The following is a 27,283-nucleotide window of genomic DNA, read 5'->3' as shown; positions in this document are numbered from 1 at the left end:
GCCCCTTCCGATGAAACTGGACATCAAGCATCCAATTACCTGACGCCTGCAAGTCCTACAATTTCTAATATTCTTTCTCTATCGCTCCCTCCCCCTTGCTTCCCTCATATCCAGTGGGAACTCAGAGATCTACAGAGGTGGAGGTGCAGGGAGTCTGGCCATAATCTCCAAACTAGAGGCAAATGGAGGGAGCCGCTCCTCTGCTTTCCTTAGAACAAAGCTGTAGCTGTGGGGAGAGGGAGGGCAAATCCAGCCCTGACCTCTGAAGTCAGCTAGTTCTACAACGACTGGCTTGGGTGTAGGGACGCCTTAACCCAGGCTTGCAAATAAATGTCCTGATTCTACCAGGCTGCCACTGTGGATGGCAGGCCAGCCTTTGCCTCCTAGAGTCTAAAATACAAAGATACACTAGATGGACCTGTCACCACATATCCTCTTGACACCAGAGACCATGACCCTCTCTTCCACTCCCATGCCCTTAAAACAATCTCCTTCAAAGGTGAGGCATGGCTCACCTATCTCAATTTTAAATGGCCAAAGAATTTTGGTTCAAGGATTGTCAAATCTGGGGTCCTTAGGTAGCAGGGCCAAGTGGGGGATGACAACGGTGCAGCAGAACTGTCACACAGGCACAGAGAAATTAGGTTGCACACTCACGGCTGGGATTTCCTCAGATCCATGCCAGCAACAGAGTTCCTCACTAGCAGGTACATCCGTCAGCTTCTTCAGGAACCACTGCAAAGGCTGGCTGTCCTGCTCCAGCAGGAGGCTCCAGAGGACCCCAGATTCTGTCAAAGATTCCATTGCTCCCACAGCTCCACCTCCCAAAGGAGCCCAGCTCCTTGAGCTTTGACTCCCTACTGTCACCACAGGATGAAAACAGTCAGTCTCACCAGGGCTGAACACAGATGGGCAACCTCTGGCTTCTTGGCACAGGGTCTACGTGACCCTGATTGGCTTCCTTGTCTCTCCTAGAACTCTGTTGCCAGAGTGAAACTTCACAAGTGGGAGGACGTGGTCAGTGTGGTTCTCAGGACAGGCTGGCCAGCGAGTCTCCCATGGCCAGGTTCTGCTTTGTCTCACTCAGCTCCCACAGTGCGGCCAGTCTTCAGGCTGAGGGTGATCCGGAGGGGACGTGATGAAGCCCCTCCTCCTGGTCAGTGTGGACCGCCACTCCAAGAGGCTACCTGAGACCAGAGGACACAGCCGACACAACAGGTGCACAGGGCCAGCTGAGGGCTCTGAATGGCAGGCCCCTGGAGGACAGGTAGACTGTGCAGGAAGAGGATGACCCCACAGCCAGGTCCAGAGGTCCACCCCACCAGTTACTCACACACAGCAGAATGGCTCATAGTTGGTCTGAAAGTCCAGGGAGAGAACAAATGCCCAGCTCCCCAGCTCTATCTGGCCTGTCCCATAAGGCAGCCCGTTCAATGTACAATCTCTACTCTGGGCGGGCGCTGGCTGCTATGACTCATGGCCCTCACCCAGGCAGAGCAGCCACCACTGGCTGAGGCAACGGGACCTGCTCTCACCCCCACCCCTACACACACCCCTTTCCTCCCAGACCGTGTTCCTCTTGGCTGACCAGCAAACAACTTCTTTGTTAGATTCGTCTGTGGCAGGAGGAAAGGGGGTGGGGAGGGAGGGAGGGAGGGCGGGTGGGTGGACAGGGCCGAAGCCCTACACATGCCTCAAGTTACAGGATCCGGGTGATGGCGCTGGCCAACGTCCTCCAGTAACCCCCAGCCTAGCCTGGCCTCCCCAGCAGATGTTTCCTGCAGTGGCAAGTAGCTGGCCAGGGCTCCAAGGGGGGGTGGGGGAGGAGGTGGTGCCAGAGGCATGGCTGTTACAACGAAATCTGAAATTTGACTCAAACAGCCAGAGCCTTCTTGGAGACACACTCTCCTGTCACTGACCCATCCGTCCACCGATCTCCCAACAGCAGCAGCATCAGGAAACTGCAAGTTTAATGCATCTCATTTCAGACATGCTGCTGGGGAGAAGTTGGGCAGATCGCCTGGAGAAGCTGAGGTCAACAGCTCCAGGGTCTGTCTGAGGCATCTCCTTCCTTTGCAGGGACCCTGCCCTGCCTCTAGCACTAGCAGGAGAGGACTCAAAGCCAAGAGGACTCCCAGGCAGCTCCTCAGACCTTGAGGGCCAGGGAATTTGGCCTCAGGTCAAAAGGGGACAACCAAATGCAGGGAAGCAGGACCTCCAGGAGAAGAATGGGAGCCAGGCCAACGGGGGCAAGAAGGCTCTGGATAGAGACGCAGCGGGCAGGGGTTAGACAGCACTGGGGCTGGGAAGACTTGGACTCTCAGGAAAGGGACACCTTTGAAACAAACGGGGCACTTCCCTCACCCTCTTGCCAGGAGGGTCTCAAGCCTGCACATGATGATAAATGGTGCCTTTGTCCTAGGCGTCTCAGCAATTGGATGCAGTAGCACTCAGACTTTAGCATACTTAAAAACGACCTAATGAATGCATTAAAAATGTAGATTCTTGACTCCCAAACCCAAAGATTTTGATTCAGAGGAACCTGGGACCTCCTGGTTAAGCAGTGTTGGAGAAAGTAGAGGAGAGTCTGAATCTTTCCACAAACTCCTGTGCCCCTCTCTCAGTGTACACACCCTGGACACAGCCACCACCTCCATCCATATCATGCAGGGTAATTAATCCCTCAGACCACCATCTTCTCCAGGAAGAATCTGGGCCCCAAATAGCTTTATATCTTCTATAGCACTGGGCATGATGTGTTTCAAACGTCAGCTGTTCAAAAACTATTTACCAAACGAATACATTCCTTATACACCTCTAAAACTGTTCCTATTTACATAGCGTATTATGTGCACACACCCACACAGATCCTCAGTCCTATGTGCTTGGTTTTTTGGTGCCCAGTCCCTGCCAACACTTTCCCCACCACACACGTGAGCTTCTCTCTGCCCCATGTGTGTCAGCCCTATCCTAGGGGTGGTAGGAACACTCAGCAATTCCATTTTCCAGGGTGACCAGAATGCCTCTCTCCTGGGCCACACCAGACCCCAAGATCTAGGTGGTACATAGGCCCATGAGGGCTGAATCCTTAGCGTAATTCCCAGAAAACATCTGAATATTTCTGCAGGTCAAATGAGGGGATGACTGTTCGGGCTGCACTGGGGTGAGGCAGGGGCTGATACATCCAGAGAGATAACCCCTGCAGATGAGTCTCGGTGTGCCCAGCCTTTATCTCCTACGCCCCCTCACAAGGGCTGGGCAGAGCAGGGCAGCAGGTAGCGTCCAGCCTGAGGAGAGGGAACTGGCCTTGGGCTAAACATTAACTCTATGACAAACAACAGGAGCTGGGACCAAGTGGTACCCTTTCCCTGGGCACGGCAGGGGGGCAGAGGGGGTAGAGAAGCCCTGCAGAAAAGCAGGTGGATTTTGGTGGAGTGTTGGCCTCACCTAGGAAGAAATCAATTAAGACCCTCAAGGAAAACCCTGGCCCTCCAACCAAATCCGAGAGGAGCCAGATGTGGGATAAGGGGACAGTGGAGATGGAGGAGGTGACTGAGCACAGGAAGAGGAGAGCAGGGGTGGGCTTGGGTGTAACACAGAAAGGTGGAGAGAGGAGTAGGATCGGGAGTGGGTTTCACCTGGAGAGGAGACCACTCTGGAGAAAGTTAGGATGGCTGTCAGGGGAGCAGAGGTCAGGAGGACTTTGAGATAATGGGTAAATAACAGAGGGGAGATGGCCAGAGGTAGAGAAAGCAGAGTCAGTCCCTGGGAAAAAAAAATGCCAAGCTACAGAGAGTGTCACTGGCAGTTCCCCTTTTGGCACTCCCACTTCCTTCACTGCCCCCCTGACATCTGAGCTTCATTGTACAAAGCTTTGTTCTCTTGCTCTCAGTCCTATGCCTGCCAGACCTCACTGGTCATTGCACAGGGTCGGCACCATCCCTTCCTCCCCACCAAAAAGCCAGCATCCCTAACCAGGGGCGTTCAGGCAACCTGGGCGCTAAGTATTGGGTAGCTGCCAGGGTGCGGGCTCCCCTCCTCTGATCTCAGAAATGCTCCTTCCCTGGGTTGCCCTGGAGATGACTGACCCCAGGAAAGAGAGGTGAGGCGGATGAGGACAGTACCCTGCCCACCTGAGGCATCACGGCAGAGACTTCTGCAACCGTTTGCTCCATCCGAGACGCAAGCCCCCTACACATCGCAGGGGCCATCTTCAGGGGGCAGATTCTACCCTTCCCCCCAACTCTGCCCTTGGTTCCCTGCTGAAGCCAAAGCCCTTTTTCTGCTTATCCCTCCATCTCACATCTATTGGGGCTGCACCTCCCAAGCTGGAAGCCTTGATGAGTAAAATTGGGACGGTCAAGTCAGAGGGTTAAGGGTGAGATCAGGCCTGGAAGGGACTCAGAGCAGCTGTAGATGGCACAGCCTGCAAACCCCACTCGACCTGAATGTCCCTGGGGTTCAGCCACTTCCCTCCATGGTACCCACTCTTTAGGCCCAGGTGCCTTGTCACCATGGTGACAGCTCCTCCCTGGCTAAAGAGGTAAAAGCACAACGCAGAAGAGGCAGGTGAGGTAGAAGGCTGGTGGGCAGGGAGGTGCTGGGTGGGCTACCAGACCCAGACTACTCCAACAGCCCTGAGATGTTCTCACAAGGGTCAGCAACTCTGCGCTGACCCTCAGTGTCCTGAATCTGGCCAGGGCGTTTCTAACTGTCCCTAGAGCTGGAGATTACAAAGCCTTTCCCTATCTGAAAAACTTCCAGTGCAAGGATGGAGCCTCAGGCAGCAGAACAGCTGGAGAGCCATCACCAGCATCAGGAGAGAGACTACAAAGAGGGCTGCCAGCAGAGCTGAGACGGGGAGACAGGGTGTCGAGTCCAACCAACTCAGGGCAACACTGAGGTATGGGAGGAAGACAGAGCAGACTAAGGGAGAACAGCAAACCAGATAAAAGCAAAAGGGCAGGGCAAAGGCCTCCTGAAAACATATCAGTGGACTATTGGAGGCAGTGTTGGGGAGGCAGGCAATGGAACTGAAATTTCCTGATGGGGCCTCTGCACATGAGCACAGATACACACATGGTGCAGGAGGAGGGTGTCCAGCCAGGCACAGGAAGCATGGGGCACTCCACACCTGTACGTATTGATTCAGGTGGCTCTGGCGAAACACTCAGATCATAGTGTCCTGACTGACCCAGGGCAGTCATGCCCAGGAGAAAGCCACACTCAGGTCTCTGTCCACAGATGCCCACACTGGTACCACCAGAGTGCACAGACGTGGGGGTGACACTTGCTGTATGCAACAGGCAGCATCTTGCTTCCTCCACAGACACCCAGAAGTGGACAAGCCCAGAGCCAGGGCATTGGTCTCAGGAAGAGAGCATGATTTTAATTGGAGGACGGGGTCCCAGTGTTACTTGAAGCCAGCACCTCTAGGGTTGCACCTACTGTGGTGGCTGCTCATTATCCTCTGAATGTGAAAACACATGAAGAAAAAATGGAAAGATAAACTAGACACAGCTCCTGACATCCATAGGTCTGGCCAGCTGGACATCTGTTGTCACCTCTCAGCTCTCCACCATTTGCTCAGTTTCTGCCTCTTCCTCCCAACGTCCACCTGCCATGTCTATCTCCCTCCTCCACACTGTTCCATTCTGGTTCCTGTCCCAACCCCCAGTCAGGACGTTCATGATGGAGATTCAGCAGGACCAGGAAGAGGGAGCACCCAGGCTGTGGAGCCAGACACAGGAACTGAGTCTGCATGGGGAGCCTGAATCGGGGAGCAGAGGTGGCAGGAGCAGCAGGAAGACACTGTGGACGGGTCCCATGATGTCTGGTGCTGCAGAGTTTCTGGGAGAACCCCCAGTGTGAGAGCACGAGTCCAGGAGAGGGGAGATCAGGCAGGAATCACTGAATGCTGCCCAGCAGAGTCCCCTGTGCCCTTGGTCTCTGCGAGTCACTGATCTGTCCTGGGTGGAATCAATAATGTTTCTGTAATTCAATAGGGGTGGGAGGAGGGTGAAAAGAGATAACCTAGGATTAATTGAGGTTGAGGCAGGAAAGGTCTGGGAAACGAGTGCATTCTGGAGGACGATTTTACACAGAGATTTGCAGTCAATAAGGGCCGACCGCTCCCCATTGTCTCCAGCTGCAAGTGGACTCAGTCCTTCAGGAAGCAGGTCTCCGGACATGCCCTGATCCTCCACTGTCTCTCACTTATCTGTCATCAGAACCCCTGATTTATGGGCCCCCAGAGGGCAACTGGCCCTTCCAGCCAAGAGGCAGCATGCAATTCTAGCCGGTCACTCTGCTGAGAGCTCAGAAGCCAGTTCTTACATGTGGTGCTGAGAGAGAAGAAACTAGAGGTGAAAGGATGGGAGAAAGACTGGAGAAGAGAGAAAGTAAACCCTGCTAGAATTAGAGAGAAAGAGAAAGCCAACCAGGAGATGGAAGTCAGAGAAAGGAGAGGCAAAGCAGAGGTGGGGAAGAGAAAAAAGGGAAAGTCAGGGAGAAAAGGGTAGGGAAGTGCTCAAAGCAAGACAGGATGGAACAGAAAGAGCAAAGGAGAGAGAGAAACAGATGAGATAGCGAGTGAAGGTGGAGACTAGCAGCAAGGATGAGGACTTTTTCTGTCCACATCCGGAGGTTTCAGTTGTCTCACAGGTCTGAGGCCACGGGTCTCCTGTTGTCCTCTGGGGACACTAGTTTTGCAACACTGCTTAGAAGGGTGGAAGGTTTCATTACGCAAGGATGTGGGGTCCCCACACAGCTCCCGGGAAAGCACCCCCTACCCCTCCACCTCTGCTCCCATACACAAGAAGCTTCTCTTTCCTCCAGGATGTGAGCCCCAAGCAGCACGGGGAGGGAGGCTATGAGGCCAGCTGAAGATCACGGTGGGTTCAAGGGGGAGAGCTGGCAGTGAAGGGCTGGAGTCTGGCTTCTCCCCTGCGCAGGCCACCTCGGCCCTCAACTGCCCTCCCATCAGCACAGCCCACTATCTTCAGCCTTCTTTGTGGTGGGGCTAAGGCAGGCCGATCAATCAATCCTCAAGCTGTCTAGGGACAGGCAGGCCCACTGAGCAGCAGGAGGATGGAAGCCACAGGTCTAACTGACATGTGCTTGATTTGGGTGAATCGCTGAGCGGTATGAGAAAACACCCGCCCAGACACATACACAAGTGATTCTGACCCAAGTCCCTACTAAACCAAAGCCTTGCCCCTACCCCCACCAACCCTCCCCTTCCCCAGAGTGTCCTCAACTTCTGTCATTCACAGCCACCTTCCCCCACACCTTCTCCGTGCCCATGTAGCCTGCTGAGGTAGAGCCTGGTGTTAGCGGAGGGGGAAAGATGGCCTCCATGTGATCAATCAGTCAAGTGTGGGGAACGCAGACTCAGAGTTGGAAAAATGATGACCTGAGGCCAGGCTATGACTGCAAACCGTCAGTCCCTCCACTAAGCAGTCCCAGAGGGCAGAGCACAACAGGGCAGGGGCCAGCTGAGAAACTTCAGCCAGCCGCTCTTCAGGGGAAAAGTTCAAAATCCTGTGGCCCAGTCTATGTGACCAAGGGGATGTGGCCTCTGCAGGGACTATTTACTACACAATATGTGTCCTGGGTAGGAACCACCCTCTGGAGACCCCAGACTACACCTTCACCAGACCCAGAGCCATGGATGTCTTCTAGAAGAAGCATGCCCTTGGGGCCACTGAGGTATGCCTTGGGGCAGAAGTCAAATTCCATTACATGGGACAGCCTCTCTACTAAGGGGGAAAGTTGTCTGGCTCCACCTCCCCCAAAATGTTTTGGTTAAGGGAAGGAAACTTTGGCTCTAAGTTCAGGCCCCGAGGCCGTCCCAGTCCCAGAATCTGTCTGGCCTGGGGATGCCTCCCTGGCTGGTGTCCTCCTCCATGAGGGCTGGAGCAGCGTTGTCCAGGAGCCTAGAGGAGGATAAGGCAGGCCATCCCTCCCTGGTCTCCCTGAATCAAATCATGCCTCAGCAGCAGTCCCGTCCTGCTACAAAAGATAACCACTGTATCTGGTTTTTGAGGGAGGAAGCTGGTCAGGGGAAGAGCCCACCTTTCTAGGCCTCAATGTGCTCAAGCCCACGAGGCAGCCAAACTACCCTGCACACCTCTCAGTTCCCCTGACCACTGCATCCCCCCACCCACTTTACAGGTACCCAACAAGAAGAGAAACAGGGATACTTACATTATACCAACTCTGGCTTTTCTGAAAGGACAAAATAAAAGAGAAGGTAAAATTAGTCAGGGAAGAGATGGTGGGAATGGCCAGGGTATTCCTGGCTCCAGAGGGAAGGTTACACAGATAGCAGGGGGCGGGCAGGGAGGAGGAATCCAAATGCAGCAGAATGCTTCCCATGTTGCTGCTCGGGAGGGGTCCTCCTTTCTCAAGACAGCTCCGGAAAGGAGGCCCTGGGAGCAGTCCATGCTGGAAGCCCCACCGCAGCTGGGGTGGCAGGCAGCGGCAGCCCCAGCTAGAGCTCAGCTGGAAGGGAGTCGGAGCCCCATCACAAGCTTCTTCTGATGGGGTAAAGGATGCACGGCAGACATCCAAGACCCAGTCCCCAGATGGGCCCTGACCAGAAGCAAAGTACAGACGGAGGCCAACCCAGCCTTCTGCCCCAAGTCAGCCCTCTGGAGAAGGCAGGAGGGGACTCTTTGGTACATGGGAAGAAAAAGGACTGCCTAGAAACTTCCTCCAACTGTGTTCCCCACGAGCAGATGAGTAAATGCCTCCTTCTGAGCAAAAGCTGGCTGATCACCTAAGCCACGATGGCAGGGGAGTGGTGGGGGTTCTACCCTGGGAGGAAGTTTGAAGCATGTACTTGCTAATGGTCCTTCTCAACTTCGTGGTGCCATAATTTAATACCAACAAAACCAGACTCTGCTCCAGCTCCAGAATTCAGGTGCTCTCCATTCCCAGCCCTGAGCAAACGTTACTCATCTTCAAGGTAACTGAAAGTTTTTTAGGGGAAAAGGGGGGATGGCTAAGATTGTGCCTTGTCTATCTCTGATCTCTATGGCCAGTAGTCCTTTCTACACATCCCACATGGAAGACAGACAGATAGAAAGGCAGATAGGAATAGATATACAGACACACACGTACACAGACATGCACACACCTGCCTAGGCTCCATCCCTTGAGGTGCTGATCCAATAGGCTTAGATTGGGGCTGGGGTATTTTCAGTTTTAAAAAGCTTGCCAAGGGTGTAACTTGGGAGAAGAATCACCGGGTAGAGGGACCCTTTGCCTGCAGGTCAACATCTTAACTATATGCAGAGGTGTGCATCCTGGGCACAATTAGCAACCTTTATCCCCTCCACATGGACCTAAGGGGCCCCGGATCATCGGGGAAGGAGAGGGCAGCCACCGTCTCAGGATGTCTGCTGTGCAGGTGTCTGGCGGGGTGGAGGGGGGCTGAGTACGTCTGCAGTGACAAAAGCATGATCATGTGATGACCCCTCGCCAGCTCTCCCATTCCACCAGAAGAACTCTATAGAGATCCTCAAACCGCACTCTGAAGGCGAAGCGTGCCAGCAGCAGGGGAAGCACAGGGCGTGCTGCCTCTGAGTGGTTGTGTTTCACCTCACACCCAATCTCACCGGCCAGAATAAGGCCAGAGTCTCAATCCTCCTCTGCAAGATGCTCTCCATGGCATTTCCCAACAAAGGCTGTCATGGTGGCCCATCTGGAAGTCACAGGCTCCCGCCAGAGCCTCATCTTCTCCTTCAAGCCAGAAGTCTTAGCAGCTAAAGGGGCCGAATTCAAATATTCAAAAGTAACAGCTTCATCATTGATAGAGCTATTGCCACACAGGAATCCTGGACCTGGAGCTGATAACTAGCCTCAAAGCATTTCAGCTAAGGCTACCCACATCTGGATGAGAGCAGATGGCGCAAGGAGGCTGCATCTGACTTTATCTGCACCTTTGAGACGTCTTGATTCCTGGGTCCTGACCCTGAGATCACAGGGCATGAGGCTGCACAGATACTCATTACAACACCTTTCCCACTGGTGGAAAGGCACACTGTGGGAGCCGCCATCATCTCATCACACCAAAGCCAGGTCATCAGACGTCAGCTTCACAGCTGAGAAAACTCTCCAGCACCCACTCCCTAGCTCCTCACCCCACTGTCCTGGCCTTCCTGTAAGACCCTAGGAGGAAAGGGGGCAACAGCAACGTGGGCCGGGTGGGAGGACCCACAATCCTTCATGACTTCTCCTGCACAGTACTCTCCCTCCTGCCTCAGGTAAACAGCAGAAGTAGATTTTCTCTTTTCACGTACTGCCACATGGATGATAGGCCCTTCTGAATCTGTTTGGAACAAAGAGCTTCAGAGTGACAAAGAGCCTCAACCAGGAAACCCGTGTCCTGTCTCTAACTAGCTGTGTGGTACCTTTGTGTGTAATACTTGCTCTTTTGTCAAGGCGGGTAAGAATACGTGCTCTCAAGTCCTGAAAAGAAAGTGAAATAACCATCCAGAGCAATGACTTTGTCTTGTCCCTCAGGAGGAGACCTCACCTGTAACCAGCCATTTCAGGGCAGCTTCTTGTCTGTCACCACTGAGGGTGGCACTGGGAAAAATGGGCCCCACTCCTCCAGCCAAATCCATAGTAACTGCTGAGGACACCCACTGTGGGGAGAGTCCCTGAACCTGGACCAGCCTTTCAGAGGCAAATTTGATGCTCGTGGCCCTGCTCTCCCAGGACCTAGTCCTGAAGGGGCTGCCTGCCCTCAGGGTTCACTGAAATGCCCCTCTCGTGCAGAGAGGGATAGAGGCATGGAAAGAACAGAACTAAGGTGGGAGGGGATGGCTATTCTGGCAGGTTATCAATGGATTTGGTAATGAGGGAGGAGGGGCTCAGGAGAAGTACCCACAGACAGAGCTGTGGAGGTCAGGACACTGAGGGAGATGTTTCCAGTGCCTCCTGGAAGAGGTCTGAAGAGAAGAGCCTGCAGGATTGCAAGGCCACTGGAAACAGACCCAAGTCCCTCAAACATCTCCCCAGTGCACAGCCTCGGGGAATCTGGAAGATGGAAGGTAGGGGGCAGAGGAGGGGATGAGAGCAGCTCTATGTTTAGCAGGAACTAGGGGGAAAAAAACAACTTCTTACTTTGATCAGGTGAAGTCTGTCATACTGGGAAGAAAAACCACAAAAATTAGCATTGAAAAACAGGGAAAAAGTCAAAGCGGAAAAGGCGTGACAGAACCACAGAGACGGGGTGACTGCGCACACCCAGCATAGGAGGCACGATGCAGGGCCAAGCTCAGGACTTGCCCGGCTATTGGGCACCGCCCTACAGCGCGTCCCAGTTCAGGGGCTGGTGGGAGCAGGAAACGGCCCCTGGCTCCCTCTGGTGGCCATAAGCCATCACTACAGGGTGGCAGCAGGGTGGTGGCATCCTCTCAAGGGGTCCTGGGAAGTGGAAATGAGCCTTGATGATTTCAGCCCACAGCTCTGGGAGGGCTGCACTGAGCAAGGGTCAGCTTCAGCAGGACAGTGACAGATTCACAGGACAGGGACCTTACTCATAACCTAGTCCAACCCCTACATAATAACACATGAGAAAAAGGAGGCCCAGAGCGGGGAAGACAGACAATGTGCGTGAGGCCTGGCTCCAAGGAGGAGTGAAAGCACTCTCCAGCTTGCCTGTAAAGTATATGAGGTCACCTGGCCTGGTGGCCTGGCTGTGACAATAGCTCTGGCTACCAGATCCCTCGCCACAGATACATTTGGTCAACCTGAGACAATGTTCCACCGGGGGAGGAGAGCACATCCTCCTCTCTTCACCTCAGCCCTGAAGCTTCCCTCACTCTCTGGTGCACGCCCTGACCTGTGTGGAACCTAATTCCTACAGTGGCTCTCATATTTTCTTTCTGAAGTCCATGTGTCCTGCACACGCATGTCCCAGATGGACCATGGCAGCTACTGCTTCCACCTGGGGTGGTAGGGTGCCCCTCCCCCGTGAGTCAGTCCTATTTTAACTGCCTTAGAGGACGGTAGCGCTGGTGGCGGTGGTCATGGCTGGTGAGAGAACGGGGTGGGGAGGCGGCTATCCAAAGCCGGGCAACTGAGACCACATGTGTGCTGGAGACAGGCACTGCCTCACCCAAGCTCTTCAAAGCGAAAGAAAACCTAGACTCCTTCCATTGCCTTCCTCTCTGGCTCCTTAAGGGAGGAGGCCAAGATGAACTCAATTGACGTCCAGCTCTTAGGCCCTTCATAATGCCTCATGTTTGCCTCTCCAAAATCCAGAGTTCCTGCCTGGTTCCGTGCTCCTGCCCCCTGAAACACGCCCTGCCTCCGACTTCATCTAACAGCCTCAGCTACTCATGTGGTTCTAAGTCAGGGTTAGTTTGTGGATAATGTGGGCATGTCTCCCATCTCCCTTCCTAAACTGAATGCTGCCTGGGGCTGGGAAACTGTCTTCACACTCGTTTCCCAAAGAAAAGCTACCATTTAGGAGATTTTAAAAATCCTCATTTCTGGGTACTCACCTCAACCCATCACCCGACTAAAAGAGGCACTCTGTAAGTGGTGACCACTGGCCATAAATAAGTATGGCTCTGCTCACTGAGCGCCTTGCTAGGTACAGGGATAAGGGGGTGAGGAAGCTCAGAGCTTCACCTCAGGATGGGAAAGTGTGCAAAGACCGTGGGCAGAAGCAGAGAGAAGGAATAGCCTGACGCCCACGTCCAGCGACACCTGCCCTTCTCCCCAGCCAGAGGCATGAGGGGCTCTGGAGGGGCTGACAGAGGTCATCTCAAAACCCTGAGCCTAGACATGCCTGCACCTGCTGGGCCACCTGAACTCAGAGAATTCCGGTGGCTTCCTCACTCTGGCAGAGTTCCTCCTCCCCTGTCCACGGCCAGCAAGCCATCTAAAATCCTCAGAGCCAAGACGCGCTTTCAGCCTGAAGGTCACAGACTGCAGGATTAGCCCTGCAGCCTCTTGTTCTTCCCTCAGGAAAGAGAACAGCTGTTCACCCTCCTCCCCAAAACACTTAGAGAGGCTTGAGACTATTATTAAGTCATCCCTCAGCTTCCTCTTCTCCAGGCTGCATCCATGCCCTCCCCCGTGTATTATTTTTTCCTGAGCCCCGCCGTTCGTTCTAAAATACCTAGTGCTCACCCTCCGCCCCCTCCACATTCTCCTCAGGCCTCTGAGATCCTGGGGTCCTGGGCTGACTCTGGCACAGCCTCCCTGACCTGGTGTCATCTCTGTAGGGCCTGGCAGAGGCTACTGTCAATGTCTACCAACGTCCAGGTGCTGACACCATGCCCTCTGGGGAAAAAAGGTCCCCTCTGATCATAATCCAGGATCCTAAGGACACCCCGAGCCCGGGGCTGGGCAGTGGGTGGGAACAGAAGTGGTGCTCAGGCTGAGCAGCTCTGGGCGGGCAGGCAGAGGGAAGGAGCGGGCCAGCGAGAGCTCCTGAGGTCACTCTACCACACCAGGGAACCCACCTATGGGAACTCGTGACGCTCAATCAACTCACCTGGGCAATCAGGAACCACCCACCAAAGCAGCTGTAAGGTGGTATCAGGCCCTGTAGCCCAACTGAATGGGGCCTCCCTTCCCCAAAGAAAGGAACTAAGCCCTGGCAGGACTCTGCTTCTAGAAGGCACCATGTAAGGAGGGAACAGATTCCCAGACCGAGGCAGTGTATGGGGAGCAGGCAGAGACATGGGGGGACGGGGGTTGGGTCTGTTCTCCAACTTGGGGTGCAGTGGGAATGGTCCCTCAGTGACTTCAAGCCAGCCTGCCAGGGGCAGTGGGGCCGGCCCTTCTGGGAAAGGGACCAAGCAAGACACATGGGCCAAAATGGGCGGGGGCAGAGGGAGGGGTGCGGAGCACTACAGACAATTCAACACCGGAGGGGAGACCAAAGACACAGAGACAAAAGATGGCTTACTTTTGAGAGGCGCTTGTGAGACTAAGACCATGCATGCAAAGAAGGTATTTGGGAAATGGTGGGGAAGAAGAGGAAGAACAAGAAATCAAACGACAAGTTCAGACAGGAAGCCAGCTCCCATGTCTCCCAGGGATCCCTGACTCCCCCCACCCAGGGCCTGAGTACAGCAGAAAAAGGGAAGCTTTCTGAAGGAGCACCTAGACAAAGACATCTCCTGCTTCCCAAAGGACTGGGCCTGGGAGAAGAAAATCTCTGGGGAACCGTAACTAGCCTGGGACCCCCAGGGCTTAGCTTATGCCTATCCCGAGGCAAAGGCCCAGTGCTCCGGTGGAGGTGCCAACACACTTGGGAGGGATGGAGAGGCCCTGTCACCGTCCTCTTGGCCAGACGAGTACCAAGTGGGTTAGTACTGAAGGTAAGGCAGGGTGATGCCCAGGGCGGAGGTTAAAAACAGCATTCTGCAACATTCCATGAGGACCCTCTTCCTGGCACCAGAGTTGTCCCGCAATAATGCTCCCTTTACCCCAAATTTGAAAAAGGAAGTAGGGCTAAACAGATGACCCCTCCTGATCCCCAGAGCACTCCTCCTGCACATCTTGAGGTCTGTGATGGATGCTCCTGGACTCCTAAAGGGAGATACTAGTCTTTGTGGAATCATCCTATTGGCACCGGGGCCCTCTCTGAGTGCTTACCTGAGCAGTTAAAACATAACTAGGGTCTCTCCTTCCTGCCCCACCCTCGCCTCACTGAATAACGACTATCTCTGGGTCTCTAGGGCTAGTCAATCACACCAAGTCCCTCAAGGAAGGGGTTCCCCACTTCACCATCCCCTCAACACCAGCATCCCTGCAGCCAGCTAACAAGGAGGTACAGAGTCCCTGGGGGAGGGGGGGGTGTCCATCTCACCTTGGAATTTTTGCCCCCACTCCGGCCAGACTGTGAAGAGCAGCTGCGCTGCACACCCTGCTCCGGTGTGGACGGGGACTTGTCCGAGGAGTGATCTGAGCCCTTCTCCACCATGGTGTCTCCGTCTGGGTTTTGTGGGGTTGGTGAGCGAGACCGCTTCCGGAGGATGGGGGAGCAGGCCGGCGTGCTGCGGTTTGAGTTACTGGCAGTGCTGCAGGGGCAGATGGAGACAGCGGGTAGGGTGGGAAAAGGGAGGAGCAGGAAAGATAAGCTGTCAGTGATTGAAGGCCGAAGATGGGTCCCAAGGAGGCAGCTCAGGGAGCCAGGGTTACGGGCTAGGGAGAAACTGGCCCAACTAGGGACCTACTGCCCCGTAATACTGCTGCTGGCCAGGAGAGGGCGGTGGTGCCAATGTGAAAGGGAAATAGTAAGGAGGGCAATTAGACACTTAGATATCCATCTGTCCATCCATTCATCCAAATACCGTCAGAACCCCTATTATATGCCAAGAACTGTCTAGGAAAAACAGAATTTGAGAGCTGAAAGACTCATTAGAGATCATCCAATACTATCAGCTCATTTTATATGTGCTGCAAATCCAGGTTCTACTTTTTTTTTGAGATATTTGTCCATAAAAATAACAATAATAATCCTACTTTTCAAAGCATCACATACGTATTATTTCATAGGGTTCTTAAATCACTCCCCCGAGGCAGCAGTGACAAGTCCCATAATCCCTATTTTAAAAATGAAGACTTATGTTTGGCAAAGAGAAGCTAAGTGTCCTCTGATGGCAGAGGGCTCAGAAACAAAATTTGGGTGTTCTAACTTGTAACTCATCCACACCATACTATTTCTTTGTAAGTCATATTGGTTCCTGCTCCCCCTGCCCAGGACAAAGGTGAACACAGAAGTTCTCACATTCCATTCCCCACCCCCACCCCCAAATTCATTTCCAAGAGGTACCCTGTACATCCACAGAACCAAATTCACTTACACCAAGGCTTATAAGCTGTATAAATACTTACTACTGGATATTTAGCTTGTGTTCTTAATGGAATAGAAGGAGAAGAGAAGAAGAAAGAAAGAGGAGAGGAAAATTAAATGCAGTTAAGTTCTAACAGGTGTTAGAAAGAGATGGAAAAGGAAAAGGTCAAGTAGAAAAGAGACAGGAGAAAAGGGAAGGAAAGCGAGTGTAAGACTAGAAAGCCAAAGAAGCACAAGGGGAGGGAGTGAAAAGCCGAGGGTCCCTCTCACCCACTCAACAGTCAGAGAGCAGGGTCAGGCTTTGGGAACAGCCCGGATCCGAGGCTGTAAGGGCCACATCATCTCAGCCTTCCCTAAGCAAGTGGAGTGCAGGGTTGGGAACACTGCCATTTGCATGAAGCTCCAGCTGCAACCTCAGATGCCCCACTGGACCATTTGCAATGAAAACCATGCCCCTTTCAGCAGAACCTTCCACTGAGGATCCTTAGCAGAGAGAAATGGAAGGAAGCCCAAAAGCCCAAACCAGGAAGTGTGGGGAGGAGGGCAGAGGGGGCGAAGGTGGTGCTCTAACTTCTAGAAGGAAACTGATGGAGAAAAGGAACAAAGCCGACCAGAGGAAAGGACAACAAATGTGGCCAGAGGATTTATGGAGACACGTAAGGCCCAACGTTTTGCTTTATTCCCAAACAGAATTTAAACTTAGAAATTCCCTTAGAATACTAACAATAACTGTGATTTAAAAAAAGAGGCTCTTCAAGTTCTCCCCCCATCCGCAACATCCTCATCCTGTGACTCTCTATACTCATTCACTACTACAAACCTCGCAGAAAGGAAATTACGTTCCTTTTCCTCAGTCGGAAAAGCCGAGCCTTAGAATGGAGGCAAGCAGATCCTCAGGCACATCCTGGGGCGAGTTGGGGGGAAGCCTCCAGAAGCTCCTGCAGAGCAGGCTCAGATGCTCACGTTTCTGGGGTAGCCCTCCTTTCTCATGGGCCAATTTCAACCCACAGCCAAGTACTCCAAGGTGTAAACTGTCTTCCGGGATTCATTTGCCAGAGGAACAGCCGGGAACTCTACCCCTAACCTCAACTAGTTTGCTGGGAGAAGTGCTAGAGTGTGGACAACACTGAGCACAGGCCCATCTCAGACACAGGGAACCCACAGCTTGGCAACTGTCTTTCTTAGATAAGGGACATCTTCACAAATGGCGATTCCAGACTCGGGAATGGAAAGGAGATCCTTTACCCTTCCTCAAACTCTGAGTTCCCGCTGACAAATGGCTGTTGAGGGACTCAAGCCAAGGAGTGGGTAAAAATTCTAACCTGGAGGAGACTCACTCCGACTACCCAAAACCACATGAATCTCACTCAATGACCAAAATGTCCATGAGATTCCCTCATCGTTGAGTGGCCCCACATCAGCTGACCCTACATGTCACCCAAGGATACCTAAAATTCTGCTTTCAACACTTATAATACTAACAATAATTGTCAATAAACAACTTACATTGTTATTTGCCACTTTAAACTCTGTGCTTACAAAGCTGTTGATCATCTGATTCTTGAAAATCTCTCCTCCTCTCCCTGATGACACACAGCTTCTCTTCCATTCCTCTTCCTGCCTTGGCTACTGGCTGCTCTCTTGCTCCTCTACCAGAAATTGAGTCCTTCCCCAGAGGTGAGTCCCTCACCACCCAAGCCATCTCCTGCTTTCTATGACTTCAACTATGCCTTGAAGCAGAGGACTGACTCCTCCACCTGCTCCTGGCCCTGATCACATTTTCCAGCTTCAGCCCAACAATCTGCTGCCAGGTGGACATTTCCTCCGAATAGATGTGTCACAAGCACCTCAGACTCAAAACCAAGCCTGGCATCTTTCCTCCCAAACCTCCTCCCACTACTGCCGGTTCTCAACGGCATTATCATTTCCCAGACTTTCGGGCTGCAAACCCAGCTCTTCCATCTCACCGCACAAAAAGTGAGTCACTGAATCCCATCAATTCTATTTCCCTAAAGCTCCTTAACCCATCCTTCCTTTCCATCGTCAGGCCCTGGATCAGGTTCTCAATGCCTCTTGCCTAGACTCTTCCAATAGCCTTCTAAGTGGTCTCCTCTGTCTCCTTTTCCTCATACTCATGAGGAAACTGTCATTTAATCTTTCTCAATACAAGCCTCATGTTACCTATCTGCCCACTACTAGCATTCACATTAAAGTTCAAAATCCTCAGAATGGAATTCAAAGTTCTCTATGGAAAATAATTTGACACTTTATATTTCAACACCTTATTGCTCCTTAAACTCTCTTAAAGAGCTCCCATATTCTAGTCCTACTGATCTTCCCCTGGCTTTCTTAATAAGCAGTCTCATTCTCCTGCCTCCTGACTCCCATACCACTCACGACTTGCGCAGGAAGAGCCGTCTCCCTCCGTATCTACCTCCTGTAGTCCTGTTCATCCTTTAAGGTCCATCTCAAACTCTACCTTCTCCAAAACATTTTTCTAAATCTCCACCAATGAACTGACTAAAGCATTTAACACACTCTGCCCAGTATCAAAATTAAGGCCGACACACTCCTGGAAGCACACACCTTGGCACCTCCCACATTGCCCAACATGACGCCCTGTAAGTAGTTTGCGTTCAGTAAATGTCTGCTGAACTGAATCTCATTCTAGTGAAGGTCTTCATATCCATGGCTTTAACAATCCCACAGTGTCATGACAGCTCCCAAATCCGTACCTCCAATCTGCTAATATTAATAAAACTGGGTAAAAGCTTATGAATATTTATGAGTTACTGGCACAGTGCCAAGCATTTATCAAGCATTATCTCATTTAATCTCCCCAACTGACCTATGAAGTATTAGTGGACATTACTATTAGTCCTACTTTTCAGGTGAAATTGAATTACTGACAGATTAAGTAATTTGCCCAAAGTCAGACAGATGGGTAAATGGCAGGACAGGGTTTGAAACGCAGGCCTATCTAATTTAAAAGAGCCTGTCCTCAGAACCAAGCATTCGGTAATGTTTGTTTGCTGGGTGAACAGATGGAAGGACGGATGAAGAGAAGGATGACTGGGTAGCTAGGTGGATGGAAAGAAAGAAGGAATCAATTTCCTGACTCCAGTCTTCAAGCCATTCTCTATTTTGCTAGCAAAATGAACTTTCTATAAAGTAAACCTGTCATTTTTGACCTTCCTCTCCCTTGGTTAAACCCCCCTATGGTTTCCTATCCCCTTAGATAAAGTCTGAACCCCAAACCATGGTATAGAATTTCCTCAATTATCTTACTCATGCTACCTCTGAAGCCTCCACCTTTGGCTCCTCTTCCCAGCACACCCTCTGCCTCAGCCATCGGGGCCTATTTACAGATCCTGTGCCACGCCCTCTCACTCCTCCACTTCTGATCACTCCTCCTGGCTCTGAAATGGCAAGTTCCCCTCCAATCACCCAACCGACTGACTGTTACACATCGAGACTAAGCCCAAATATCCCCCTTACCCTCCCACAAGCCTCGCCACCATCCTTCACTACACAGGAGGAGACGTTTGGAGCTATGGTTCTAACTCAGCAAAATCGCTGCTAGACTTGCTCAATTCCTAAAACTCTTTTAAAAGGCACCCCCATTATCCTTTAGATTTAGATGTCCTGCTGAGCAAACGAAACCATTCCTATATATCTCAAAACCTATAGTATTGTGTCTTTCAAATAAACTCTATGATGTGTCATTAATCTGGTCCTGTCACCATTATCAATAATAGCACATTGCATTATATTTCAGAATCTTGGAATTTTAAAGCTAAAGATGGCCTTAGATGTGCTACAGGAAGGGAAGGAAGACTGGTATTGGAGGAGCTGTTAGACCCCCTTCAAGAGTTGAGAATTAATGCATCCACTTGTAACTTCACATGTAAGAAACGTGAGAAACAGGGAGGTTAAGTGCCTGGCCAAGGTGATATGACTTCCTTTCTGAATCTTCTGTTCCACAAACATTTACTGAGCACCTGGCATAGTGCTAAGCATTCAAGTTCATATTAGTGAGTAAGAAAGGATCTTTGTGTTTGGGACACTGTAGTCAGGAAGAGCTGGACATGGATTCCTCTCATTGTACTATAAGCAGTGAGTGGTGTGACAGGAAAGAGTGAAGGAATCTTAGCCAGACTTGAGAGACAGGCTTCCTTGAGGAGATGCACTTGAGACTTGAGTTGGGTTCTGAAAATTGTATTAGAGTTAGCCAGGCGATGGGCCTGGTAACAGGAGGGAAGAGAGTGTTCCTGAAAAAACAAAACAAAAAAAACCCCAGTATGAACAAAGGTATTAAGGCCTAAAAGAATATGGAATACACAAAGCATTACAAGAAATTACACGCTATTGAAGCATAACGTGATTGAGCTGATGCTTAAGAGATTCCATAATCATCAACTCTCCCCAGTAATAGGTCCACTGAGACCCCCACCAGCCAGCCACCTTTAGCCAACTGCAGGGGGGCCCAGAGGTCATGCACTCATTTCCCATCTCTCCTATTTTTAAGACCTCCATCCAATAAAGACTATTTCACTCTTTTCCTGGTTACCTTGCTAACAAACAGGGCTTCCTTAAGTCTGGCCACAACACCTCATGCTACAGTTTGATCCTACTTCCTACACTTAGATCTAGCTGACATCCTTGAGAAAGAGGGACATATGGAAAGAGGAGAAAGGATCTTTGGGCTTTCTGCAGTGTCTCTCTTTGCAGCATCTCCCACTTACACTCAAGACATGGGAGCCATCACACTACTTTGCTTGGCCTTTTTTTCCCCCATCCTTATACCCAATGTGGTCCTGCAGGCACAGGTAGATTTTGTCTGCAAGCTAGCTCCCTGATCAGCCACCCCAATACTTTTTAGAACCCTGAGCAGAGCAGAGTAGTTAGCTGGTACTCCAGTGTTCCTTGTTCGAGTTAACTTGCTGGCCTCCAGAGAAATTAATAATTTCTGCCCTAGAGGTTGCAAAATGTGTACCTGTCACTCTGCACCCCTGCGCCTCCACCTGCTCAGACTGTCGCAGCTCCTCTCCGTCTCTCTCGCCACGGTGTGTCCCACCGCCCTGGCTCATTCCCAGTCACATTCCCACCCTCCTCCCCCAACCTGGACACTCCACGTCCACTCTCTTGTCTCCTCTAAGCCCAACCCTGGCACGACTTGGACGATCAGATGTGCGGCTAAGTAGTTTCAGTGCCGTGGCACCGGTAATTTCGTTAAGATCGTCTGATACATTCCAGACATTCCAACCTAAAGGAAGAGCATTTAGTTAGAAACTTAGAAAGCCAGTTTCAAATGAAACATTTGTTTGCTGAGGGCCTGCTTGGGCCTTGCAGGGTCAGGATTCATCGTCAGTCTGTGGTGTCAGCAGGCTCAGGGCTGAGTCCCAGCTCTGCCACTTGCTGTGTGACCCTGGCCTCTAAGCCTCATTTTTACCATCGGACAAATGAGAGATACTAACACCTACCCCATAGAACTGTTCTGTTAAATGAATCAACAGAAATAAAATATTTAGTGCAGTGCTTGACACATAATAAATGCTATTATTATCTATTATTATTAAGAAGGCTTTTGTTCCTCTCTGTAAAATGTGGAATAAACATCCTTGGCCTCTTTCTCAGAGGGTTGTGTGGACATGCTTTAAATGCTCCCAAGCATTACTTTCTATAGTGGGGACCAGATCCACCCGGGGTGACTTACGGTACAGAATGCCAGCCTCATCCCCATTCAACAAGTGAAAATTTCCAGCAGATGGTCTTACAAATCTGTACTTAAAACAAACACCATAGCTGATTCTGACACACTCTAAAATTTTAGAACCACTGCTCCCAAGGACTAATCTTCTAAGTATCAAGGGGTAAGTGATGTATCTGCCCCAGATAACAGAAACCTGCTTACAACTTTTTGAGTGTATCAGCTGTTCACTGTCTACCTGGTGGGTGGACTCGCTGGAATGGTAAGTCAGTTGAGCTTGTCATAAGAACTGCCAATGGAGAAGAACCTGAAGTCGAGCTGATGGGGAGTGGGCATGAGGCTATGATTCTCAAGGTAAGGCTATATGGCTCAGTAGCTGACAGGACAATGTCATCTTCTTTTGGTATAGGAGCCCAATAATCACCATTAGAGCTTACGCCCACAGCCGTGTTACAAGCACCTCACCCCTCCTTGCCTTTGGTAGCATCTGGTTAAAGCTGATTCTGATATCTAGTGGTCCCTAATTCCTAACAGACAATTATTCTGTTATCTAGCTACATACCTTCCTTCCCATGCCAATTCCAAAGTTTCATCAATAATCCTCCTCAGTTCTTTAAAATAGCACTGCAAATATCCATGCAAATTAGCCAGCTCCACTTTGAATTTCCCCCTAGCACATGCTTAAGTGTCTGAGATAGGAAGACCACAGGTGTATTTGCATAACATTAGCATGAAATTTACATGTTGCCTGCAAATGCCTCTATTAGGTCTGTCCACCTAAACTTGTTCCAAATTCAGAGCTTACTAGGACTCCCTGAAGGTAGTTGTTTTTCAGTTCCTCTCTTTATTCCTGCTTGTCACTTAACAGTGTCTCTGTACCCTCATAAAACCACAGCAAGGTATCTGGGAATGGCCCAAATCCACAAATCCCAGCAGGGCCCCAAATTCCCCTTGGACCCTCCTCAGAGAGCAAAATACCAAGTCACTTGGAAAAAAATCTTCCCAGGCTTATTTCACTCCTTATCATAACATCCTGGAGCTCCTGTCTTGGCTCCCTTTATCCATGAAAATAAAAACGCAGTCTCAGATCGCCATGGGATGACTGGTGCAGAGAAAGGGCTCAAGCAGTCCAATCCTCTCACTGTTATGGATGGGAAGCACAGGTCCCGAGCAACGACATGACTGTCCACCATGGGGTGAACAATCAGTTGGTCACCTCACCACCCAGACCCAGGGTGTTCAACAGTGCAAGTCTCAATGGCTTTTTCACCCACACTTGTTAGGACACTGGATGGGGTGGAGGTTTGAAAGGATGAGAAATGTACCCTTGCTTCCCCCTAAGAGAAGCTCCCCATGACCATGCGTGGAACCCCCTCTTTGTGGGCCTATCACTTGGAATCTAAACCTGGCAATAACTCTGCCATCGAATTCAATTCCTTCTCTAAGGGAGGAAGCCAGCTGTGCCTTTTGTGTCAAACTGTGGTTTCCTGGTTGAAGAAAGGGGCCGGACAGCTTCTAGGAGAGATGTTATCTAGCAGAGATGTTTTGTTATTGTTGTTGTTTAATGGCGTAGAGGTTCTCTCACCAACTTATGCTCCAGCTGAGCCACAGCCTGGTCCCAGCAGGCCACACTTTGGCCTGGATGTAGCAACACGCTGCATTTCAGCAAGGGGCTGGACAGGAGAGGGCTCCCGGGATAATGCCTTTCTTTCCTGTCACAGTTCGTACAATGCCAACTGCAGAGGCTGACACAGAATGGGCCTCCCTGAACTGCTACAAGAGCAAGATTCCAACAGAGATGAACATCTTGTTCTCTCTCATCTAGTTGAGTGTCTTGCTGAAATTCCCTGGGGGCCTTCCAGGTTGGGCCCCTGGGTAAAGTATACAAGGTGTGCATGGACAGGCTCTGTCTGAACTTTGGAACCAAGAAGGTGGAACTAATCTGTTGCCAGCTCAGACCACTGGCAGAGATACCTTAGAAATAGAAGCCTGACAATGCTCCAGACTCATTAACTAGCCACTGGTCATCTAAACATCGGCTCACAGGGTCCACACTGGCTCAGGCCCTGTCCTCTCTCTGCATTCTGTCCCTGACTGGTCCCCATTCTCTGTAGATACAGAGTAGATAATTCAGGGTACTTCCTATGGCAAACAAGCTCCACCTACCCAACCCTCCTTCTCTATCTTGTTCAAGTATTTATGGAAAGTTAAAAAAAATTTTTTTAACTCTCACAAGGGGAATGGAAGGTGGCAGAACCCATCCAAAACATTTGCAGCCAGCTGACTAATACCTAGATACATTCTCATTAGTGATCTCCTTAAGCCTGGAAGGAATTCCTTGTTGTGGGGGCCAGTCCTAGCAGTGACTTCAGTTGGTGATGAATTTATTAACTGACAATTAACATAACGGCAAGGTCCATGGACAGTCTTTGGGGCCAAGCAAAGAAAAGCAGGCCTTCAGTTACCCTTCCGCTGGTGTTCTCAATCCAGAGAGGTGATGGGTAGAGAGAGGGCCGAGACTGAGCAAAGGCTGCTCCTCTATTCTGCTCAGCCAAAGAGAAGAGATCCTTCATCACAATGGCTGAAGCCTCCATCCATCCCTCTCCCCCACTCCCTGGCCTTCCTGCAGCTTCTGTTCAGCCCAGAGTTTGGAACTCAATTCAGGAACAGGCATGACAAACACTATTTTTCATTTCCATGGAGACCAGGGCCTGCAATAGAACCAGGACTCCATGCCTGAAATGCCAAAACAGCCTGACCCACTTTCCCCCTTCCTGCAAAAACAAAATAAGTTTGTTTGGGTCCTGCCAGAGCTGAGGGAAAAACCAGAGCTCCTGTTATCTCTAAGGACATTTTGAACAGGAACAAATTATGACAATCTTTGAAAACTCTGATGATGCCACAGAACCAGCGTCAGAAGTCAGACATGAACTGTTTTACCCAAAGGGCTCACAGGCTGTACCAATCCACTCTGCATCCTTGTCCTAACCTTCTAGAGGAAGAGGTTCTATCCCCTAAGAGATGTACTTAATGACTTGAGATCCAACTCCAAGAATCTGAACTAACGGAACTGTTTCCTCAATTTCATCTTGTACCACTTTCTCCCTCACTCTTTTCTGGCCTTTCTGTTCCTTGAACATACCAAGTTCACCCCTGCCCCAGGATATTTGCACTTGCTCATTCCTCTGCCTGGAACTCTTACTTCAGAGTTTTGAATTTTGGTTCCTTTTCAACATTCAGATCAAAGCTCAAACGTCACCTCCCCAGGGCAGCCTGTCTTGAAGGACCACTCCATCTCAAGTGGCCTCTCTGTCCCCAGGCAATCATTATCATATAATGCCATTTTCCCCCTTCAAGGTACTTATAAGGAGCTGAAACTGTCTTGTTTTTTGTTGCTATTGAGTTGTCCATCACTAGATTGAATGCTCCACAGGGGCTGGGGCCTCGTCTACTACGTGGCTCCCCAAAGTCTCTAGGACAATGACACACACTGGGATCACAGATACGTATTGCATGAAAAGCAACGAGCTCTTTTGAAAGCTGATCATTCTGGGCCAACCCTGTGGCTCAGTGGTTACGTTTGCGCACTCCACTTTGGCAGCCCGGGGTTCACCGGTCCAGATCCTGGGCGCAGACCTAGTACCGCTCATCAAGCCACATTGTGGCAGCATCCTGCATAAAAGAACTAGAATGACCTACAACTATATACTGAGACTTGGGGAGACAAAAAAAGAAAAAACCATGGGTGGGTGAAAAAAAAAAAGCTGCTCATTCCACTGTTCAGCCACTCTGTTAGCTATTTCTTTCTTAAGCCTGAACCAAATCTGCTTTCTTCTAACACCAGCCCATTGGTTCTTATTCTGACTTTTGGATCCACGAAAACTATAATATGACATCACTTCCAGACTCTTTGCTGGCTTGGTCACTTTGTCTAGACATCAGTGTAAATGTCTGAGTTTAAATTCCAAACTGGTTCATGTCCTTGAGAAAAAAAATCACTTTATCCTTCTGTGTACCTGTGTTCCTTGTCTATTGAACAATCAAAACCTACCTTACTAGGGTGAGAGGCAGAATCTTAAAACAAACAAAATCATCTAATTAGATAGTGCATCCCCAAAGTAAAGGGCATCCTATAACTGCTCAACAAGCAAAAAAAAGTGTTAGAAGTAGAAAGCAAATTCCCAGTTAAGACGCTGAATCCTGTTTCTAACTTCCATCCTTCCCACATGGCAAAGACAAGGGATGGCGATACAGACTGTTGCTATGCAATCTTCAGCTGGTCCCTCCTTCCACGGGCCTGGGAGGATAAAGACTTCTATGAAGCAGAAGACCCTGAAATTAAACACAGGAACTAACTCATGTTGTACAATTTCCTTTCCCTGAGATTTTTCACGATGGGACAAATGCCTAACGTTTGAGAGACCGTCCTGCTGGGTCCACAGGCAGTATTAGCTGAACTGATCTACAATAACAGTCTGTAGTTTGGAAGGGGCTTCAGTGGTCATGTGAGCCAACCTCCCACCGGATGCAGGAATCCCCTCTGCAAGGCCCTGACCACAGCCATCCAGCCCCTGCTTCTGATTTCCAATGAGAGAAAAAGGGCTCACCAGGTGGCCTCATACATGTTTGGAAAGCTCTAAAGGGATTTTTAAATGCCATGGTCCTTGTTTCTCCATGATTCTCGAGATCGTTATCCATCCAGCTGTCTCTACCTTTCAGTCTTTCAAAATTAAGCTAACCTTGCTGACTCGATGTCATTAAACAAGCATTTATTGAGCACCCACTATGTGCCTCCAACTTTGTGATACTTATTCATCCTGAGGGCCCCATGGGGCAGCGACTGTGTCACGGTTCTCTGTAGATACGCAAAGATTGAATACACAGTATTTAGCACAATATTGGGTACACAGTAGGGACTTAATATTTGCAAATTTAAGTACGATCCCACCCAAAGTATTTGAGAAGCCTCACCATCCAGGAGAATGGGACCTTGTGAAAGGAGAAAAGGTGCTAAGCTATCCCAGGAAGCTCCATCCTAGAAAGAGATTTCCAGTCCACTGGGAGGCCACAAACCACTGGAACAAGGCAGGGTGGAGTTCAACTGAATGAACTTCCAGCTTCTAAGTTTGCTCATCAAGGGCCTCTCCCCCATCCTCAGCAAGAGAAATGAGGCTACTGAAACTGAAAAGAACTTGCACAGGATCCATCCATCCACCTACGCCACAAACAGTTGAAGAGACCAGGCTCCGTGCCAGGCAGGTAATGTTCTAAACATTAGGGACACAGGGTTTACCGCTAAGGAACTCACCACAATCTAGTGGGAGATGCAGACATGTCATTAAGTAACAGCATGCAGTAAGAGCTACTTGGATTCAGTCAAAACATCTCCCGTTATGACCTGTGAAGGGAGCCAGGCAGTCCTGACTCAGCCCCTTCCCTGTGTGTGATCTGGGGGCAAACTACGCAAGAAGAATGAGTGTGGATGCCACCGAATCTCCACAAAGACTCAAGGATGACAAAGAGCATATAAAGGATTCATCGTGAACTACTGAGAGCAGTAGCTTGTCTGAGACAGAGGGACTCAGATCTAAATTAGGCAAAGGTCCAGAAATGAGAGCCAGGCAGTCTGGGCCCCAAGTTAATTTAGCATCCCCAGCTTTCCCTCTGGTCAGGGCCACACCACCTCAGGCACCAGAGGTCAGAAGAAGGCTCCTAGCTAGGCAGTCAGCGTGTGCAGGGCG

General features: G+C 50.5%; 1 protein-coding gene across 14 annotated transcripts in view; it reads right to left on the bottom strand.

The window, feature by feature from the left end:
- Window positions 1-27,283, bottom strand: part of GRAMD1B (GRAM domain containing 1B) — a 163,853-nt gene that overhangs the window by 31,119 nt on the left and 105,451 nt on the right. For 13 of the 14 annotated variants that reach the window (XM_046685668.1, XM_046685669.1, XM_046685670.1 and 10 more), the window contains 2 exons: window positions 14,846-15,056; window positions 8,209-8,229 (listed from right to left, as the gene is read on the bottom strand). In XM_046685668.1, coding sequence (XP_046541624.1) covers window positions 8,209-8,229; window positions 14,846-15,056 — 232 coding nt within the window. Of the gene's footprint in view, window positions 1-657; window positions 5,040-8,208; window positions 8,230-14,845; window positions 15,057-27,283 lie in introns of those variants that run through there. The other variant, XM_046685682.1, reaches the window with a different exon arrangement.

This window comes from Equus quagga, chromosome 14 (assembly GCF_021613505.1).
Source record: "Equus quagga isolate Etosha38 chromosome 14, UCLA_HA_Equagga_1.0, whole genome shotgun sequence".
In the NCBI taxonomy this organism is placed as follows: Eukaryota; Metazoa; Chordata; class Mammalia; order Perissodactyla; family Equidae; genus Equus; species Equus quagga.
Note: the sequence above shows the minus strand (reverse complement) of the source record. Positions and strands in the feature narration are given on the sequence as shown.